This window comes from Eleutherodactylus coqui, chromosome 1 (assembly GCF_035609145.1).
Source record: "Eleutherodactylus coqui strain aEleCoq1 chromosome 1, aEleCoq1.hap1, whole genome shotgun sequence".
In the NCBI taxonomy this organism is placed as follows: Eukaryota; Metazoa; Chordata; class Amphibia; order Anura; family Eleutherodactylidae; genus Eleutherodactylus; species Eleutherodactylus coqui.
In genome coordinates, this window is record NC_089837.1 from 324,763,028 (window position 1) to 324,784,449 (window position 21,422).

At 47.2% G+C, this 21,422-nt stretch overlaps 1 protein-coding gene across 1 annotated transcript in view; it reads left to right on the forward strand.

Moving 5' to 3' along the window:
* The window catches only part of LOC136575465 (uncharacterized), a 383,051-nt gene that overhangs the window by 37,283 nt on the left and 324,346 nt on the right, over positions 1–21,422 (forward strand). The window contains exon 6 of the mRNA XM_066575086.1: positions 1,119–1,254. Within this exon, the coding sequence (XP_066431183.1) occupies positions 1,119–1,254 (136 nt within the window). The remainder of the gene's footprint in view (positions 1–1,118; positions 1,255–21,422) is intronic.

The window sequence follows — 21,422 nt, forward strand, 5'->3', positions numbered from 1 at the left end:
TTTACTGTTTATATAATTGAAGAATAGTTTAGGAATATTTTTTCTCTTTGGCAATCAGTCTTTCTGCCTCCTTCTTTGCAGTTTTTTTCTTTTTCTTAAATATTTTGTTTTTTTCCCTGTATGTTTTTAGCACTTCTTCGCTGCCTTCTTGTTTTAGTAATTTAAACACTGTCTTTTTTTTACTTATTACCCCCTTTACAGTCTTCTTTTATTTTGAAGGGTATGAACTGCTCACATGAGGTATTTAGGATGTTTTTGAACTTTTCCCATTTGTCACCTGTATTGTTATTTTTGAGGACATTGTCCCATTTAATGTTGCCGAGAGTAATTCTGAGCTGATCAAATTTTCCTTTGCTAAAGTTTACTTTTTTTGTCGCTCTCTGATAAGGCTTCCTATTGAATGACAATTGGAAATTAATTATATTGTGGTCACTATTTCCCAAGTGTCCCTCAACCTGCACCCCTGGGATTCTGTCCAGTCTGTTGGTTAATAATAATAACAGAATGGCCCTCCCTCTAGTTGGCTTCTGCACAAGTTGGATAAGGTAGTTCTCTTTAATTGTTCTCAAGAACTAATTGCCCTTGTGAGATTTGCAGGTTTCATTTCCCAGATTGTATCCGGATAATTGAAGTCCCCTATAATAACTACTTCATTTTGGTTTGACACCTCTTCTGTTTGTCTCAGTATTAGTTTTCAGTTTTTTAATGTTGTTTTTGGTGCCCTATAAAAAATTCCTTTAACGTTTTTATTAGTCTTCCCTCACTGTATTTCTACCCATAAAGATTCCGTGTGTTCATTTCCTACACCTATATCTTCTTCGTCTCGGCATTAAGTAGGATTTAATATTATAGTCAGGCACACATAAATAGGAGTGTGAATTCAAAATTAGACTATATATAGTCAGGGTCTATAAATATGGCAACACATTGGTTTGCATGAATGCTGTAGACATCAAAGTAGTTTTCAAATTTGCTTTACTTTTATTTTACACGTATTGGAAAAATTAAAAATGGTTACAAAGGTGAACATATCCTGTAAATTGTACTTTGATTTATTTTTTAAGATTTGATTTAAACATAATGTCTTATACATCCAGTATTTACTTACTTATTTTCAGGGCCACTTCTCAATAATTAATGAAGAGTTTATATCATGGAGATCGTTTTCAAGGAAACGGCCAAAATCGGTTGAAAGTAAAGACCTGCATTTAGCTATAAACAGAACAGAAGCATTTCCATTAAACAGTAATAAAGGTAATCTATACTTATTCTAGAGCAATGTTTGAAAAAGGCAAGTTCCAGGGTGGCAACTGGCAGAATTTTGAAGGGTTAATTTCCACCATGCAAACTTATGTCTGCATTACTGCAAGTATATTTTCAAAGGGCAGTCACCTAATGTACTATGGCGTTTCTTAGAAATGCCTATGAAGTGACAGATCTAAGCTTGGGTCACACAGGCCGAAAATTCCCCATAAATCTCGTGGAATGACTGCACCGAAAAACTGCGAGATTTCCGCGGGATAAGCACAGCTTCAAAGTCCGCGGCCTTTAGCCAGAGTTTTTGGAGCAGTTTCGCCCTCGGCATTCTGCTGCGGCTTTTTCTCCCCCTATAAAGAGGAGAAAGGCCGCTGCTGTAAAAAAAAAAAAGAATTGACATGCTGTAAAATTTAATTCTGCGCCGCATGTCAGTTTTCGTGCGGCTTTGCAGCAACACATTTGGCCGCAGCATGTGAACGAGATTTTTGAAAAATCTCGTCCACTTTGCTGACTAATCCCGGGATTAGGAGCCACAGGCGGAATTGCCGTGTGGACTCTTTGCACAGCAATTACGCCCCGTGTGAACCCAGCTTTTTAGGGCCCATGTCCACGACCGTGTTTTCAACGCATATTACATGTGCGTTGCACAGCCACGTGATATACGGTAAATGGAGTCAATGAAAATCAATGGACTTTCATTGATCCATGCACGTGTGCGTGTCGATACACACGAAAAACAGGTCGCAGCATGCTCTATTTCTCTGATTACCATGCACGTGAGCCCTACATTTGTATATGCAGCGTATGCAAGGCTGCATATGGGCAGCGTTTTCATCTGCAACCCCGCTATGACAGAGAGCGGGGAATTTTAAAAAAAGCAGTCACACTGTGCATGGGGATTATGGTGATTGGCGGCCACGCAGTAAGCATGCATGCCATTGCGTACTCGCTGGCTGCTCACATGCAAGAGATTTGTGTGAGCTTGGCCTTACATTCACTGAGGCCGATCCCACACGGATGGGTCAGATTTCGCATGCGCGAGCTCACAGTGGAATCCGGCCCTGTCTCCGGCTGGTGACTGAGCGTACCTTTCAGAATCTGTTTTGCGGATGGCTGCGGCGAGCCACCGTCAGACATGCGCAGTACAGATTTTTTTTTATAATATTTGTTTTTTTTGTGCCGTTGCTAGGTGATGACGCCGGTACCTGTGACCTACCTGCAATGTCAATTGCGGATGGGCCGAGGGTCAGACGGCTTCCATTGACTTCGTGGACATGCTAATGTTCTATTTTTTGAATGATTGTGGGATACCGCGGATCGTCCATGCGAGTGACGATCGCGGACTCCGCAATTTAAACCAGGTTGTGTGAGACTGGCCTCAGAGATAATACTATAAAGAGATATTGCTATGTTTGAAACAATATTTAGAATCTTGTTGTACAGCCTCTACTTACAAACAAGACATACAATGAATGGACACTTTATTAGAGACACCTGCCTTTTCATGATCAGAGCTTCCCTGTATGGAAATTAGATATGTGACCCTGTAGTGTAGCACAATATTAAATTAGCAAGTTTTCCATTGATTGGCTTCAGTGTGAATCCACATTAGAATGTGCAAATCCAGCCATCTGAGTGATTTTGATTCACAATAATTCTTATTGAATTTTTAAAGTTTTAGGGAAGCAGTAAAACAGTAATCAGAATAACAGCAATCTTACATGTCCATTATCTAACATAGTGTAAGAACCCATGCTGTACATTGATAAACAGTAGAACACTTGATTAACTGCAAAAGAGTGAAGAGATTGTCAGGATGCATGAAAATTCCAAACAGTTCTAAAATTACCATAATGTAGAGCAAATCAAATGCACAGAAAGGGGAGCAAATACAAAACAACACCTCACTTCTGACCGTAATTAGTCAACTAGAGAGAAGGTATAAGGGTCCCTTTGAAACACAAGGGGTAACACTACAGGGCAGACATAAAGGGGAAAATGAGAACAGTTGAATGGGGAAAACTGGGAGTAAAATCAAGAATAAAGATAGGTAAGCTATAATGATACACAATCTATACTATCCTTGATTGTGATTGAGACTGACAAGCTTGGATAGACTGCATCAAAACTTGCCTTGAAGAATTTAATAATTTTTTTTAGAGAGAATCTTGAAACCACAAGGACCAGGTTCATTCAAATAGTTCCTCATGATCAGATAAGACACATCTGTCAAACTTAAGACCCATGGGCTGAATCTGGTCCGCCACATCGTCTTATGTGGCCACTGAGGTCTGGATACAACGTCGGGTGTATGCAAACAGAACATTGCAGCTGTTACTGCAGACCCTGGAGCCTCTGTTGTGCTCTTCCCTTTCGCTTCTCCCACTGAGCCTATCCTACAGTATACACTGTGCTATACTGCTGCTCAACCCATTGAGTAAGGACTTTGCCCTCTCTGACTACCTGGCAGTTTAGAGTCAAGTGTCTGTGTTGAGGGACTTTTGCCCCAATTTTTCTGGACTAGAACCTTGTTCTGGTCCTTCTGTTCTCCACTTCCCCCCTTTTTTAATTTATCCCTTTAAAATACAGTTTTATAATTCCAATTGACCCATTGAAGGTAACCATAATACTGATGTGTCCCTCGGTGAGAATGAGTTTGACACCCATTAACCCCAAAGATAAAATATCCTCAACTTCTCATTGACCATAAGGCAAAAAAGCATGATCTTAACAAGGTCAATACTAACCGAGGCCTTTCTTCGCTGAGCCTGTACAGGACCTACAATAACCCTGTCTAATTGTGTGGCAATCACCCTGACAAAAGCATGCCCTCTCAACGGAGGCTAACCCTGCTGTAACCCTGGAAATGCCATAAGACCAACACCGAATCCAATTCAGACGTGTTTCTCCAGTGTAGGTAGTTGACGGGGTCATCAGGGGTTCTTCATAATAAGGAAAGACATGGAAAGCAGGAATATCCACTATCCCCCACAACTGGAGGACCATTACCTGGGAAACCCAATTGTAAAAACAAGTTTTGTAAGAATTGGAACTGTTTACAATTTGGAGCACACCAATTGACAAATGCAATGAGAGAACCATTCGAAAATGTCCAAGACTACAATAAATCTATACTTTGCATCCCAATGGATCTCCTGATGGGGGGAGACAGGTCAGATTAATCCAGATTTCTTTTGCACTGTGCTGATGCAAGAATCAAAATTTGGTGCAAACAGCATGAATCAATGAACCCTTTTTGTCAGGTGTCAATAAATAAGGCTGGTGGAGGTGGAATATTGGTGTGAGGAATGTTTCCTTGGCACACCTCAGGTCCGATATTCCAGCAGAATGATTTCAGCACCTAGAGGAATCTATGCCACAATGGTGTTCTGAAGGCCAAAGGCACCACTAGGTAGTGGCCATCGATGTACATAAATACCTTTGTCATTAACTTGAGAGGAAATATTGCAAAAAATTGTTGTCTATGTTTTTGTCTTTTTTGAAGATGGTATGTAAAGATTTTTTATGGTAAATCAATGTGTATTAATTTAGAAACATGAACTGTAGTGAAACAAGTTGAACAGTATAACATTGACTGTAATTGTTATTTTCAATGATGCTACAAAATGTATCCCCAATATTTAAAACATCTATTGCATTCTGTCAATTCTATATAATTATAAATTAGTTTATAATTAGAGATGAGCGAACGTACTCGTCCGAGCTTGATATTCGTGCGAATATTAGGGTGTTCGGGATGCTCGTTACTCGTAACGAGTACCACGCGGTGTTCCGGTTACTTTCAGTTTCCTCTCTGAGACGTTAGCGCGCTTTTCTGGCCAATTGAAAGACAGGGAAGGCATTACAACTTCCCCCTGTGACGTTCAAGCCCTATACCACCCCCCTGCAGTGAGTGGCTGGCGAGATCAGGTGTCACCCGAGTATAAAAATCGGCCCCTCCCGCGGCTCGGCTCAGATGCCTTGTGAGTTAGCTGAGGGAAAGCGCTATCGTGCTGGAGTTGCTGTAGGGAGAGCGTTAGGAGTTAGTGTAGGCTTCAAGAACCCCAACGGTCCTTCTCAGGGCCACATCTAATAGTGTGCAGTACTGTGTTAGCACTGTATTTTTTTTTTTTTTTTTAAATTGGATCTGCAGAGCATTGCGCCCTGCAATAGGGACAGAAGTGGTGGTTAGGCAGGGAGAGTGTTAGCAGTGAGTGTAGGCTTCAAGAACCCCAACGGTCCTTTCTAGGGCCACATCTATCCGTGTGCAGTACTGTCCAGGCTGCTGTTAGCAGTGTTGCATTTTTTTTTTTTTTTCTCAAAACCGGCTGTGCAGACCATTGCACCCGGCATTAATACTACAGGGATAGAATTGTGTAGGCAGGGCCAGAAGACATACATTATTCATTGAATAGACGCAGTGTGGCTTTTCCTTTGAAAAACAAGGGAAAAAATTCTATTTCGCCTGCCTCTGACAGTCCTCAGGGCTCTGGGTACGTGTGTGCTGCGTGCAGAACGTTAAAAAAAATCAGACGCAGCCAGCTACGTTTTACTGCAGGCTTGCGCCAATTCTTTTCCTGCATGGGAAATCCCTGATCTGCTGTAGCGAATAACTTTGCATCACTGCAGTTCTGTGACACATTTGCAGGGCCACAACACAGTTATTAAACTTAGTAGTATTCATTGAATACACGCAGTGTGGCTTTTCCTTTGAAAAACAAGGGAAAAAATTCTATTTCGCCTGCCTCTGACAGTCCTCAGGGCTCTGGGTACGTGTGTGCTGCGTGCAGAACGTTAAAAAAAATCAGACGCAGCCAGCTACGTTTTACTGCAGGCTTGCGCCAATTTTTTTCCTGCATGGGAAATCCCTGATCTGCTGTAGCGAATAACTTTGCATCACTGCAGTTCTGTGACACATTTGCAGGGCCACAACACAGTTATTAAACTTAGTAGTATTCATTGAATACACGCAGTGTGGCTTGTCCTTTGAAAAACAAGGGAAAAAATTCTATTTTGGCTGCAGGCTTGCGCCAATTTTTTTCCTGCCTGGGAAATCAAATCACTGGTAATACACCATGCTGAGGGGTAGGGGTAGGCCTATAGGACGTGGACGCGGGCGAGGACGCGGAGGCCCAAGTCAGGGTGTGGGCACAGGCCGAGCCAGTGCGGTGGCCAGGGGTAGAGGCAGGGCCAGACCAAATAATCCACCAACTGTTTCCCAAAGCGCCCCCTCGCGCCATGCCACCCTGCAGAGGTCAAGGTGCTCTACGGTGTGGCAGTTTTTCACAGAGACGCCTGACGACCGACGAACAGTGGTGTGCAACCTTTGTCTCGCCAAGATCAGCTGGGGAGGCACCACCAACAGCATGTGCAGGCATATGATGACCAAGCACCCCACAAGGTGGGACGATGCCCGTTCACCGCCTCCGGTTTGCACCACTGCCTCTCCCCCTGTGCCCCAACCTGCCACTGAGATCCAACCCCCCTCTGAGGACACAGGCAGTACCGTCTCCTGGCCTGCACCCACACCCTCACCCTCACCTCCGCTGTCCTCGACCCCATCCAGCAATGTCTCTCAGCGTAGCGTCCAGACGTCGCTAGCGCCACAGTTTGAGCGCAAGTGCAAGTACGACGCCACGCACCCGCACGCTCAAGCGTTAAACGTGCACATTGCAAAATTGATCAGCCTAGAGATGCTGCCGTATAGGCTTGTGGAAACGGAGGCTTTCAAAAGCATGATGGCGGCGGCGGCCCCGCGCTACTCGGTTCCCAGTCGCCACTACTTTTCCCGATGTGCCGTCCCAGGCCTGCACGACCACGTCTCCCGCAACATTGTACGCGCCCTCACCAACGCGGTTACTGCCAAGGTCCACTTAACAACAGACACGTGGACAAGCACAGGCGGGCAGGGCCACTATATCTCCCTGACGGCACATTGGGTGAATTTAGTGGAGGCTGGGACAGAGTCAGAGCCTGGGACCGCTCACGTCCTACCCACCCCCCGAATTGCGTGCCCCAGCTCGGTGGTGGTATCTGCGGGGGTGTATGCTTCCTCCACTAAACCACCCTCCTCCTCCTCCTACGCAACCTCTGTCTCGCAATCAAGATGTGTCAGCAGCAGCACGTCGCCAGCAGTCGGTGTCACGCGGCGTGGCAGCACAGCGGTGGGCAAGCATCAGCAGGCCGTGCTGAAACTACTCAGCTTAGGAGAGAAGAGGCACACGGCCCACGAACTGCTGCAGGGTCTGACAGAGCAGACCGACCGCTGGCTTGCGCCGCTGAGCCTCCAACCGGGCATGGTCGTGTGTGACAACGGCCGTAAGCTGGTGGCGGCTCTGCAGCTCGGCAGCCTCACGCACGTGCCATGCCTGGCCCATGTCTTTAATTTGGTGGTTCAGCGCTTTCTGAAAAGCTACCCCCACTTGTCATACCTGCTCGGAAAGGTGCGCCGGATCTGCGCACATTTCCGCAAATCACACACGCACGCTGCCACCCTGCGGACCCTGCAACATCAGTTTAATCTGCCAGTGCACCGACTGCTGTGCGACGTGCCCACACAGTGGAACTCTACGCTCCACATGTTGGCCAGACTCTATGAGCAGCGTAGAGCTATAGTGAAATACCAACTCCAACTTGCGCGGCGCAGTGGGAGTCAGCCTCCTCAATTATTTACAGAAGAGTGGGCCTGGTTGGCAACCATCTGCCAGGTCCTTGGAAAATTTGAGGAGTCTACCCAGGTGGTGAGCGGCGATGCTGCAATCATTAGCGTCACCATTCCTCTGCTATGCATCTTGAGAAGTTCCCTGCAAAGCATAAAGGCAGACGCTTTGCGCTCGGAAACAGAGCCGGGGGAAGACAGTATGTCGCTGGATAGTCAGAGCACCCTCCTGTCTATATCTCAGCGCGTTCAGGAGGAGGAGGAGGAGCATGAGGAGGATGAGGAGGAGGGGGAAGAGACAGCTTGGCCCACTGCTGACGGTACCCATGCTGCTTGCCTGTCATCCTTTCAGCGTGTATGGCCTGAGGAGGAGGAAGAGGAGGAGGAGGAGGATCCTGAAAGTGATCTTCCGAGTGAGGACAGCCATGTGTTGCGTACAGGTACCCTGGCACACATGGCTGACTTCATGTTAGGATGCCTTTCTCGTGACCCTCGCGTTACATGCATTCTGGCCACTACGGATTACTGGGTGTACACACTGCTCGATCCACGGTATAAGGAGAGCCTTTGCACTCTCATTCCCGAAGAGGAAAGGGGTTCCAGAATGATGCTATACCACAGGGCGCTGGTGGACAAACTGATGGTAAACTTCCCATCCGACAGCGCTAGTGGCAGAAGGCGCAGTTCCGAGGGCCAGGTAGCAGGGGAGGCGCAGAGATCAGGCAGCATGTACAGCGCAGGCAGGGGAACATTCTCCAAGGCCTTTGCCAGCTTTATGGCTCCCCAGCAAGACTGTGTCACCGCTCCCCAGTCAAGGCTGAGTCGGCGGGAGCACTGTAAAAGGATGGTGAGGGAGTACGTAGCCGATCGCACGACCGTCCTCCGTGACGCCTCTGCCACCTACAACTACTGGGTGTCGAAGCTGGACACGTGGCCTGAACTCGCTCTGAATGCCCTGGAGGTGCTTGCTTGTCCTGCGGCTAGCGTCTTGTCAGAGAGTGTGTTTAGTGTGGCTGGGGGAATCATCACGGATAAGCGTACCCACCTGTCAACCGACAGTGCCGACAGGCTTACACTCATCAAGATGAACAAAGCCTGGATTTCCCCAGACTTCTCTTCTCCACCAGCGGACAGCAGCGATACCTAAGCAATACGTAGGCTGCACCCGCGGATGGAAGCATCGTTCTCTCTCACCATCCAAAACGGGGACATTTCTGCTTCATCAATCTGTGTATAATATTCCTCCTCCTCCTCCTCCTGCTCCTCCTCCTGAAACCTCACGTAATCACGCCGAACGGGCAATTTTTCTTAGGGCCACAAGGCTCACTCATATAATCTTTCTAAACAATTTTTATACTTTTCAATGCTCTTAAAAGCGTTGAAACTTTAACTTGAACCAATTTTTCGTTAAACTGGGCTGCCTCCAGGCCTAGTTACCACTTAAGCCACATTAACCAAAGCGATTAATGGGTTTCACCTGCCCTCTTGGTTGGCCATGGCCAATTTTTTAGATGTACATTAGTACTGTTGATACAGCAATTTTTGTGGGCCCTCGCCTACAGTGTAATCAAATGAATTTTTAGCCCACCTGCATTACAGCTGACGTTACATCAGCTGTGTTGGGCAATGCAATGGGATATATTTATGTACCGCCGGTGGCTTCCTGGCACCCACCCATGCTGTGGGTCCACAGAGAATTATAAATGCATCTGTTTCCACATCTAAAGAACCCCAGTCAGACTGGGGCATGCAGTGTGGGCCGAAGCCCACCTGCATTAAGCACGACATTACTACCTCAGCTGTGTTGGGCAATGCAATGGGATATTTTTATGTATGTGGGTTCCAGGGAGCCACCCATGCTGTCGGTCCACAGGGACTTCACAATAGGGAGTAGTACCTGCCTGTGTCTATGAATTAAAAACCGCGGTCTGACTGGGGCATGCAGACACCTTGACAGAATGAATAGTGTGTGGCACATAGGTTCCCCATTGCTATGCCCACGTGTGCAGCTCCTGATGGCGGTGGCACAGGATTATATTTCTCATTGCTTCTGTACAGCATTGTGGGCTATCGCCCCGCCCCTTTTAAAGAGGGTCGCTGCCTAGCCGTGCCAACCCTCTGCAGTGTGTGCCAGCTTTTCCTCTGGCAGACGCACTTATAAATAGACATGAGTGTGGCGTGGCATGAGGGCAGCTGAAGGCTGGGCAGGGACAGTTTGGTGTGCGCTGTGGACACTGGGTCGTGGGGGGGGGGGTGGTTGGTCAGCATGTAACCCAGGAGAAGTGGCAGCGGAGTGTCATGCAGGCAGTGATTGTGCTTTGTTGGAGGTAGTGTGGTGCTTAGCTAAGGTATGCATTGCTAATGAGGGCTTTTCAGAAGTAAAAGTTGTTGGGGGGGGGGGGGGCCCACTCTTGCCGGTATTGTGGCTTAATAGTGGGACCTGTGAACTTGAGATGCAGCCCAACATGTAGCCCCTCGCCTGCCCTATCCGTTGCTGTGTCGTTCCCATCACTTTCTTGAATTGCCCAGATTTTCACACATGAAAACCTTAGCGAGCATCGGCGAAATACAAAAATGCTCGGGTCGCCCATTGACTTCAATGGGGTTCGTTACTCGAAACGAACCCTCGAGCATCGCGAAAATTTCGTCCCGAGTAACGAGCACCCGAGCATTTTGGTGCTCGCTCATCTCTATTTATAATCTATCATTCATCTATATTATTTTAATAGTTTCTGTAGACATCACCCTTCCTAGATGTAAATCACTTGTGTTATGGCACTGGTAGATCTGAAGATTAGTGAAGAAGCAACGGCCTGCACAATACTAAGACTTATTGGGAATGGCTCTGTAAGTGGGATTCTATTCAGACTATAAATCACAGACAAGTCACCAGTGAGAGTGAGTTAGAAAGAATTGGTTGCTAACTGAGCAACTGTTTTTTCCTCCTACTCCTTATGTGTCATGAGATGCAGTCTGTCTTTGATGTGTCTGCTGTTCTCTTTCTTGTAGGCCCATAAATATCAAGTACTCTCCTCTAGACTGAGTGCTGCTTCTTAGTGAGCCAAGTCATTGTCAGCTTATTTCAGCAGATGCTCTTTGTACTACGGTGATTTAGACTACTTAGGTATAAAAGTTATTGGACACACAATGACATTTCTCAATTGTTATTTACATGCATATAGAAATGATCATGTATTGCTATGTTATACAACTCACATTTACTATTATTATATTGCTATAAAATAAAACAGATAACTAAGCTTTTATAAATGTTTTTTTTTTTTTAGATAGGCCATCAATAGTAGATTGGCGGGAGTCTGTCACTGGGTACTCCTGCCAATTAGATGTCATCTGGGCCAGTCCACTTGAGCACTGAGCTGATTTCTGCAGGCCAAGTTCCCATTAACCCCTTCCTGCTCCAGGATGTACATTTACTACAGCTGACACCCGCGGGCAATAGCCGCAATTCTGATAACAGCAGCATTTAAAGCCCCGAATGCTGTTCGGGGGTCCCATATGCCCCCCACGGTATGATCGGGGGAGCCGTGCAGGTGTCATGGCTGCCGGGGGCCTTCTGAAAGGCCCCAAGGCTGCCTTGAGAGACTGCCTATCAAGCCATCCCCGTGGGGTGGCTTGATAGGCTGCCTGTCAGAATGCAGTATGACGTAATGCTATAGAATTACGTCATACTGCAGGAGCGATCAAAGTATTGCATATTGTAGTCCCCCAGGGGGACTTAAAAGTAAAGTAAAAAAAAAGAGCAATAAAGATTTTTTAATTGTAAAAAAAAAAGTGATAAAAGTTTAAATCACCCCCCTTTTGCCATATCTATAATTAAAAAGTCTAAATAATAAAATAAAAATACATATTTGGTATCGCTGCGTTCGTAAAGGTAAAATCAAAGTAGCGCATTATGTACCCCGCATGGTGAGCGTCGTCTGAAAAAAAAAATAAAGAACGCCAGAAATGCACTTTTTCAGTCACCCTGTCTCCCAGAAAAAACACAATAAAAAGCGATCAAAAAGTCGTATGTATTCCGAATTAGTACGAAAACTACAGGACATCCCGCCAAAAATGAGCCATCGCTGAACTACGTCGACGGAAAAATAAAAAAGTTATGGCCCGCACAAGATGACCGCAGAAAATAATTGAAAAAAATTAAATGTCTTTGAAAAAAAAAAGAGTAGTATAGTAAGAAAAAAACTATACAAGTTTTTGTTGTAGTTTGTGCGCCGTAGAAACAAGACGCAAAAATACAACTCGTCCCGCAAAAAACAAGCCCTCATACAGCGACGTCGATGGATAAATAAAGGAGTTATGATTTTTTTAAGGGGGGGAGGAAAAAACAAAAATGGAAAAAAAAGGGGCCGCGTCATGAAGGGGTTAAAAACCTGGCAGGCAGCTGATCGGGCTACCAGGTAACAGACTCTCACTGATCTACTAACGCTGACCTATCCTAAGGGCATGCCATCAATAGTTTACAACTTTCTTCAGCATCCCGATGCACTCTTCACTCACTGGTTTCATCACGCAATCTTGTAGTTAAAATAGGGCTTACACACTTTTTGTAAAAAATAAAAATCTAACACTTAGGAGTTGTCGTTTTTTTGTTGCAAAAGTTGCCATGCAGTTACATCTCAGGCAGATATGCAAATGATTAGAATTGTGGCATAATTAAATGAATAGTCTTGCCACCTGAGGCTGGTATGCAAATCATTAGAGTTATGACATGATTAGATGAATGGTCTTGCCACCTGAGTCCCTAAAAGTGGTTCCACACGTGGCCCATAAAAAGGCTCTCAGAGGCTACTTGTGTGTAGTGGACCTCTTTTTCCACTTGTGTAGAGTTTGTTGACCACTATACATGCTTCTAAGATGCAATCAAAGAAATTTTACCCAGTTAAAGGGGTTGTCTCGCGAAAGCAAGTGGGGTTAAGCACTTCTGTATGGCCATATTAATGCACTTTGTAATATACATCGTGCATTAAATATGAGCCATACAGAAGTTATTCACTTAGCTGCTCCGTTGCTAGCGTCCCCGTTGCTATGGCTCCGTCTAACTTCGGTGTCTTCTTGCTTTTTTAGACGCGCTTGCGCAGATCTATCTTCTCCATTCGGCTGGGCTCGGCATCACCGGCATTTTGGCTCCGCCCCCTTGTACGCGTCATCGCGAAGCTCCGCCCCCATCACATGTGCCGATTCCAGCCTCTGATTGGCTGGAATCGGCACATGTAACGGGGGCGGAGCTTCGCGATGACGCGTACAAGGGGGCGGAGCCAAAATGCCGGTGATGCCGAGCCCAGCCGAATGGAGAAGATAGATCTGCGCAAGCGCGTCTAAAAAAGCAAGAAGACACCGAAGTTAGACGAAGCCATAGCAACGGGGACGCCAGCAACGGAGCAGGTAAGTGAATAACTTCTGTATGGCTCATATTTAATGCACGATGTATATTACAAAGTGCATTAATATGGCCATACAGAAGTGCTTAACCCCACTAGCTTTCGCGAGACAACCCCTTTAACAGAATTTGAGAGGGGGCACATTATTGGAATGCGAAAAGTTGAATTGCTGTTTTGACAAATTGCCCGCCACTTGGGCCGTTCTCACAAAATTGTTAGGAGGTGTCAGCACCAGTGGGAAAAGGTGACCAGACTCAAAATGCCCCCAACAGACCACCAGTATAGAGGATTGTCTGAACGTCCCACAAGAACGAGTAACTAAATGTTTCATTGTCCACCATCCAGAGACAGGTGGCACTATTGTTACAGACCCCTGTATCTGTTGGGACCATTTCCAGGCGCTTGGATGAAGGATATTTGTTCTCATAGCACTCATTACATGTATGGTCGTTGACCAATGAAACTGGGCTGCTTTTGAGTGGTACTGGGTTGTCTTCAGTGATAAATCCAGGTTTAGTTTGGGCACTGACAGTGGAGCCCTATAGGTGAGCGTATTCACTGGATATTGGAGATGATGTATTCACTTGAACAGCACGTAATGCGCACCAAAATAGGACTTGCCGCATATTTTTTCATGCAATCAAACATTGCGTGAAAAAATATGCACATGCAAATGAACCTATTGAAATCAATGAGTTTTATTCATTGGATATATTACGCATGCAAAAATTGCGTGTGTAATACATGGCGCATATATGCCCATGTGAACAAGCCCTAATATGGGGGAGGCTGTAAGGAACCACTATTACTGTGTGGGACACTATTAAGATCTTGTGCTCTAAGGGAGCCAAATTTTTTTATCATAGCGTCCTGATCAGGTGCATGCTGGGTTATGCCCCCCTCAGGCGGGGCCGCCTACACTTGTTTTGGGCCATTCTGCACCACTCCTAAAAGCCTGGCCACCTGTAAAGCTTACAGCCCCTTTGATGACACACATGCATGCAAGGCTGATGTTTGACATGGCACGCACTGTGGCAGAGCATAACCTTGCTTTTCCATCCCCGGCTTTAGGGCTCGCTGTACTCTGAGAAACAGAGTTGGAGGGAGGAGGAGGGAGGTTATACTTTGCTATAGCACATGCCGGACATCAGCCATGCATGTGTGTTGTCAGGGTGCTGTAAGCTCTTCGGGTGGCTAGATTTTGCAAAAAGGCTATGAAGAGGTGTCTTATTAATACTTAGGACCACAAAGGGGGCTTGAAATCTTGTGGAGGCCACAGGAGGGCCATAATAATAACTGGAGCCGCAGATAAGAGGGGTCACTATAATGTACTGAAGCCACAGCAGTCTTTTATCTAATTGGGGCCACAATGGAGGTCCTATTACTAATTGGAGACACATAGGCGGTGTTTGTACTTAGTGGAACCACTGCTGAGGTACTAGTAATACACAGGTGTATTTTCGGTCTCTATTCAGTCCATATTTTTTACTGACTAAATGCAGTGAACATACAGGACCACTTTTCTTATGCAGACCAGTGTTGTGCATTAGAAAAAAACCACAGAATGCCCTATTTTGGTACATATTCACAGACCAAAATCACCCATTAAAGTCTATGGGTATGTAAAATAAACACAGTTAACACACATTAGCATCTGTATTCACTGCAGATTTTTTGCGCACAATGTTTTCTGTGGATTCTGACAAAACTGACATCACTAGGGCGATCTTGTGTTTTTTTTGCACGCCTGAAAAATACATAATACATGGATGCAACACAGACCACACATATGCACCCAAAATGCATATGCACATGCAATGAAAATGGTGCGTTTTTCCCAGACCAAAATTGCATACCCCTGTGTATATGAGCCCTTAGTGGGGCCACAATGGATGTACTATTATGTAATGGGACCACAGCAGGCATATTGTTACTATAGGGGGGGAACTGAGTGTGTAGAAGTGAGTCATGGCTATAAGACATTTCAGTGGTGGTCTGGACCCAAAGAGAAGAAAAAGAATATGGATGACTCCAGAGACAACTGCACTATAATCTCCATCATTGTGTAGAATTGGTGTTCGAGTACCTTATATGATAACTAGACCCACAGTCTGGCTGTGACACCTGTCTGAAATTGCCCATATAGAAAAATTTAGTTCATAGTTCTGATGTCGTATTTATGTACTGAGCTTGGTTTTGGTGCTGTATTTATATTATGAGCTTGGTTTTGGTGCTGTATCTATGCACTGAGCTTGGTTCTGGTGCTTTATTTATGGTATGAGCTTGGCTGTGGTGCTGTATTCATGTTATGAGCTTGGTTCCGGTTGTGTATATATGTACTGAAGTTAATTCTGTTGCTGTATTTCATGTTAAATAGATATGTTAAGAATGGAAAGACATGGTATGGCTGGTGAGCACACAGCTAGACTGCATCCCTTCAAAGTGGCCAATGACTGACAAATTTTGTCAGTTATCTGTGTGGCTAAGGTTTGCCTGGGTGTTGCAGGCTGCACCATGTGTTTCTACCCTTAGGGTGGACTTTTCGTGCACTGCTAGCTGATCGTTAAATTCAGTCCAACCTAAAAATCATTGTTCAGCCTTATGAGGAGTTCTCCACGGGGAATTCTGATAGCATTGTTTCCCACTGGAGAACAAAGGAACTGAAAGCAGGTAAGACCCCTCGGGCTATTAACTGCTTTTAGCTAAGGCTTCATTTGCACACCTAATTGCTCTTAAGGAGCAGAGTAGCTACTTAAAAGTTTATGAAAATGATCACTCAAAGCTGTCACTCAAACTGTTGTTTGAGCAATCTTTGAGCGATCATCGGCTGGTGCAAATGGGCTTTAAGACTATAATTAGAGAACACGTAATCTGTGAGGCGCTGGATTTAATTCTACTATATTCATTACATTGTATTCACAGCATGAGTATATGCTGTTGAATTCCTGTGTGGAACTAGTATGTGACCACTGTATAGCTATATCATTGGTCTCTGTTATCTAAAGATGAGCGAGCGCACTCGTCAGAGCTTGATGCTCGTTTGAGCATTAGGGTGTTTGAGATGCTCGTTACTCGAGACGAGCACCACGCGGCACTCGACTCCATTACATTTCCTTCCCTGAGAAAGATGTGCCCTTTTCTGGCCAATAGAAACACAGGGAAGGCATTATAACTTCCTCCTGTGACGTTCCAGCCCTATCCCACCCCCCTGCAGTGAGTGGCTGGCGAGATCAAGTGACCCCCGAGTATTTAAATCAGCCCCGCCCGCGGCTCGCCACAGACACACGCTAAGAGAGATCAGGGACAGTGCTGCTGCTGCTAAAGGGACAGTGTTAGCGTCTTCAAGAACCACAATGGTCCTTAGGGCCACAGCTCACCTAGTGCATCACTGTTGTGGCTGCTGTGAGCAGTTTTGCACTTTTTTTTAATGTATATTGGGCGTGCAGGCTATAGCGTTCTCAGGCTGCAGTCTGTACTTGAGTATAGGGGCAGTATTGGTCAGGCAGGGACAGTGGTAGTGTAGAATCCTGTATACAAGAACCCCAACGGTTCTTAGGGAAACCTGTGACCGTGTGCATTTAACTTTGTGGTTGCTGGGAGTTGTAGTACCTCTGTATTGCACAGTGGAGCCTGCGTGCAGCCTTCATTTAAACATTTTTCTGTCCGCACTTTGCGTTGCGTCAGTTCAGTCTGCCTCTAAGAGTACGCCAAGAAACCACACATTTTCTACAACGCTCTGTGTTATACGTGTGCAGTCTCAGAAGTGCACGGTCTGCCCGACGCCCATAGATTGAAAGTGCAATACACACTGCATAGCCTCAGCCTGCATTGCATAGAAAAATAAGGAGATTTTAAAAAAATAAAAAATTCCTTTTTACGGCTACCGGTGACCCAGTGCATTTGCCTGCGTGGCCTGTGGGACTTCACGTCCATCCAAACTGCATAGTTCACAGCTAGGCCTTCCTTATAATTTATCTCTGGCTTCATTTTGCGTTATATTACCGCTGGCAGCCACCAACTGCGCGGCAATAATTCACAAACATTTTTACATCTGTCTCTGTCCTAAGTGAGGGTGTGGGCATAGGACAAGTTCCTGGTCCAGGTGAATCGCAGCCGGCTGCTGCGGGAGTAGGAGAGAGGACAGTTTCTGTGGTCCCCAGCTTCATATTGCAATTTTTATGTCCACGTCGTAAACCTTTATTAAAAAATGAGCAGTGTGAGCAGGTCCTGTCGTGGATGGCAGAAAGTGCATCCAGCAATCTATCGACCACCAAGTCTTGTATGCCGTCCACTGCTGCAACTCTGAATCCTCTGGCTGCTGCTCCTCCTTCCTCCCAGCCTCCTCACTCCATGAAAATGACACATTCTGAGGAGCAGGCAGACTCCCAAGAACTGTTCTCGGGCCCCTGCCCAGATTGGGCAGCAATGGTTCCTCTCCCACCGGAGGAGTTTATCGTGACCGATGACCAACCTTTGGAAAGTTCCCGGGGTCCTGGGAATGAGGCTGGGGACTTCCGGCAACTGTCTCAAGAGCTTTCAGTGGGTGAGGAGGACGATGACGATGAGACACAGTTGTCTATCAGTGAGGTATTTGTAAGGGCAGTAGGTCCGAGGGAGGAGCGCACAGAGGATTCGGAGGAAGAGCCGCTGGACGATGAGGTGACTGACCCCACCTGGTGTGATAAGCCAACTGAGGACAGGTCTTCAGAGGAGGAGGCAATTGCAGCCGCAGGACATGTTGGAAGAGGCAGTGGGGTGGCCAGGGGTAGAGGTAGGGCAAGAGCGAATAATCCACCAGCTGTTTCCCAAAGCACCCCCTTGCGCCAAGCCACCGTGCAGAGCACAAGGTGCTCTAAGGTGTGGCAGTTTTTCACTGAGACGGCGGACGACCGACGAACAGTGATGTGCAACCTTTGTCGCGCCAAGATCAGCTGGGAAGCCACCACCACCAGTATGCGCAGGCATATGATGGCCAAGCACCCTACAAGGTGGGACGAAGGCCGTTCACCGCCTCCAGCTTGCGCCACTGCCTCTCCCCCTGGGTCCCAACCTGCCACTGAGAGCCAACCCACCTCTCACGACTATCTCCTGGCCTGGACCCACACCCTCACCTCCGCTGTCCTCGGCCCTATCCAGCAATGTCTCTCAACGCAGCGTCCAGCTGTTGCTAAGAGAATCGTTGGAGCGAAAGCGCAAATACGCCGACATGCACCCGCACGCTCAAGCTTTAAATGTCCACATAGCCAAATTGATCAGCCTGGAGATGCTCCCCTACAGGCTGGTGGAAACTGAGGCATTCAAAAACATGATGGTGGCGGCAGCCCCGCGCTACTCTGTCCCTAGTCGCCACTATTTTTCATGGTGTGCCGTCCCAGCCCTGCACGACCACATCTCACACATCGTACGCGCCCTCACCAACTCGGTTACTGGCAAGGTCCACTTAACAACGGACACGTGGACAAGCACAGGCGGGCAGGGCCACTATATCTCCCTGACGGCACATTGGGTGAATTTAGTGGAGGCTGGGACCGAGTCAGAGCCTGGGACCGCTCATGTACTACCCACCCCCAGAATTGCGGGCCCCAGATCGGTGGTGGTATCTGCGGCGGTGTATGCCACCTCCACTAAACCTTCCTCCTCCTCCTCCTCCAATGCAACCTCTACCTCGCAATCAAGACTTGTCAGCAGCAGCAGTCGCCAGCAGTCGGTGTCGCACGGCAGCACAGCGGTGGGCAAGCGTCAGCAGGCAGTGCTGAAACTACTCAGCTTAGGAGAGAAGAGGCACATGGCCCACGAACTGTTGCACGGTCTGACAGAGCAGACCGACCGCTGGCTTTCGCCACTGAGCCTCCAACCAGGCATGGTCGTGTGTGACAACGGCCGTAACCTGGTGGCGGCTCTGCAGCTCGGCAGCCTCACGCACGTGCCATGCCTGGCCCACGACTTTAATTTGGTGGTTCAGCGGTTTCTGAAAGGCTACCCACACTTGTCAGACCTCTTCGGCAAGGTGCGCCGGGTCAGCGCACATTTCCGCAAGTCCAACACGGACGCTGCCACCCTACGCACCCTGCAACATCGGTTTAATCTGCCAGTGCACCGACTGCTTTGCGACATGCCCACGCGGTGGAACTCTACGCTTCACATGTTGTCCCGGCTGTATGAGCAGCGTAGAGCTATAGTGAAATACCAACTCCAACATGGGCGGTGAAGTGGGAGTTAGCCTCCTCAATTCTTTACAGAGGAGTGGGCCTGGATGGCAGATATCTGCCAGGCCCTTGGAAACTTTGAGGAGTCCACCCTGATGGTGAGCGGCGATGCTGCAATCATTAGCGTCACCATTCCCCTGCTATGCCTGTTGAGAAGTTCCCTGCAAAGCATAAAGGCTGATGCTTTGTGGGCAGAAACGGAGGCGGGGGAAGACAGTATGTAGCTGGATAGTCAGAGCACCCTCATGTCTATATCTCAGCGCGTGGAGGAGGAGGAGGAGGAGCATGAGGATGAAGAGACAGCTGGGCCAACTGCAGAGGGTACCCATGCTGCTTGCCTTTCATCCATTCAGCGTGTATGGCCTGAGGAGGAGGGGTCGGAGGATACTCAAAGTGATCTTCCTAGTGAGGACAGCCATATGTTGCATACAGGTACCCTGGCACACATGGCTGCCTTTCTCGTGACCCTCGCGTTAGACGCATTCTGGCCACTACGGATTACTAGGTGTACACACTGCTTGACCCACGGTATAAGGAGAACCTTTCCACTCTCATTCCCGAAGAGGAAAGGGGTTTGAGAGTGATGCAATACCACAGGGCCCTAGTGGACAAACTGATGGTAAACTTCCCATCTGACAGCGCTAGTGGCAGAAGGCGCAGTCCCAAGGGCCAAGTAGAAGGGGAGGCGCAGAGATCAGGCAGCATGTTCAGCGCAGGCAGGGGAACACTCTCCAAGGCCTTTGCCGGCTTTATGGCTCCCCAGCAAGACTGTCTCAGACCTCCCCAGTCCAGGCTGAGTCGGAGGGAGCACTGTAAGAAGATGGTAAGGGAGTACGCTGCCGATCGTACCACCGTCCTCCGTGACGCCTCTGTTCCGTACAACTACTGGGTGTCAAAGCTGGACACGTGGCCCGAACTCGCGCTGTATGCCCTGGAGGTGTTGGCTTGCCCTGCGGCTAGCGTTTTGTCAGAGAGGGTGTTTAGTGCAGCTGGGGAAATCATCACGGACAAGCGTACCCGCCTGTCAACTGACAGCGCCGACAGGCTTAAACTCATAAAGATGAACAAAGCCTGGATTTCCCCAGACTTCTCTTCTCCACCAGCGGACAGCAGCGCTACCTAAAGACCTTTGTCAATCTGTGTATGATATTCGTCCTCCTCCTCCGGCTCCTCCTCCTCCGGCTCCTCCTCCTGAAACCTCTCGTAATCACCGCGAATGGGCAATTTTTCTGTGGGCCAAAAGGCTCATATAACTTTTCTAAATAATATTTATCTGTTTCAATTCTCATTAAAGCATTGAAACTTCCACCTGAACCAATTGTTTTTTAGACTGGGCTGCCTCCAGGCCTAGTTAAAAATTAGGCCACAGTACGCTAAGCGATAAATGGGTTTCACCTGCCCTCTGGGTTGGGCATGGGCACTTTTTCTGGGGTACATTTGTACTGTCGGTACACCAATTTTTTCAGGCCCTCGCCTACAATGTAATCAAAGTAATTTTTATGGGCTTTGCCTGCACTCATGGTACACCACTGTGTCTGGGGTTGGCCTACACTTTTGCTACAGAAATGTAACTCTGTTCTGCCTACCTATACTTCTGCCACAGTAATGCTACAGGGGTCTGACTATACTTCAGCAACAGAAATGTTACTTCGGTCTGCCAATACTTCTGCTCCGGAAATGTTACCTTGGTTGGTGTATACTGTTACTACTGTAATTTTACTAATACTGGGCTCTGCCCATAATGCTTCAACGGAAATGTTACTGGGGCAGGTCTATACTGCTATAACAGAAATGTAACTAATAGTGGGCTCTGCCCATACTGCTTCTACGTTAATGTTACTGGGGTCTGACTATACTGCTACTACTGAAATGTTACAAATACTTTGCTCTCCCTACACTGCT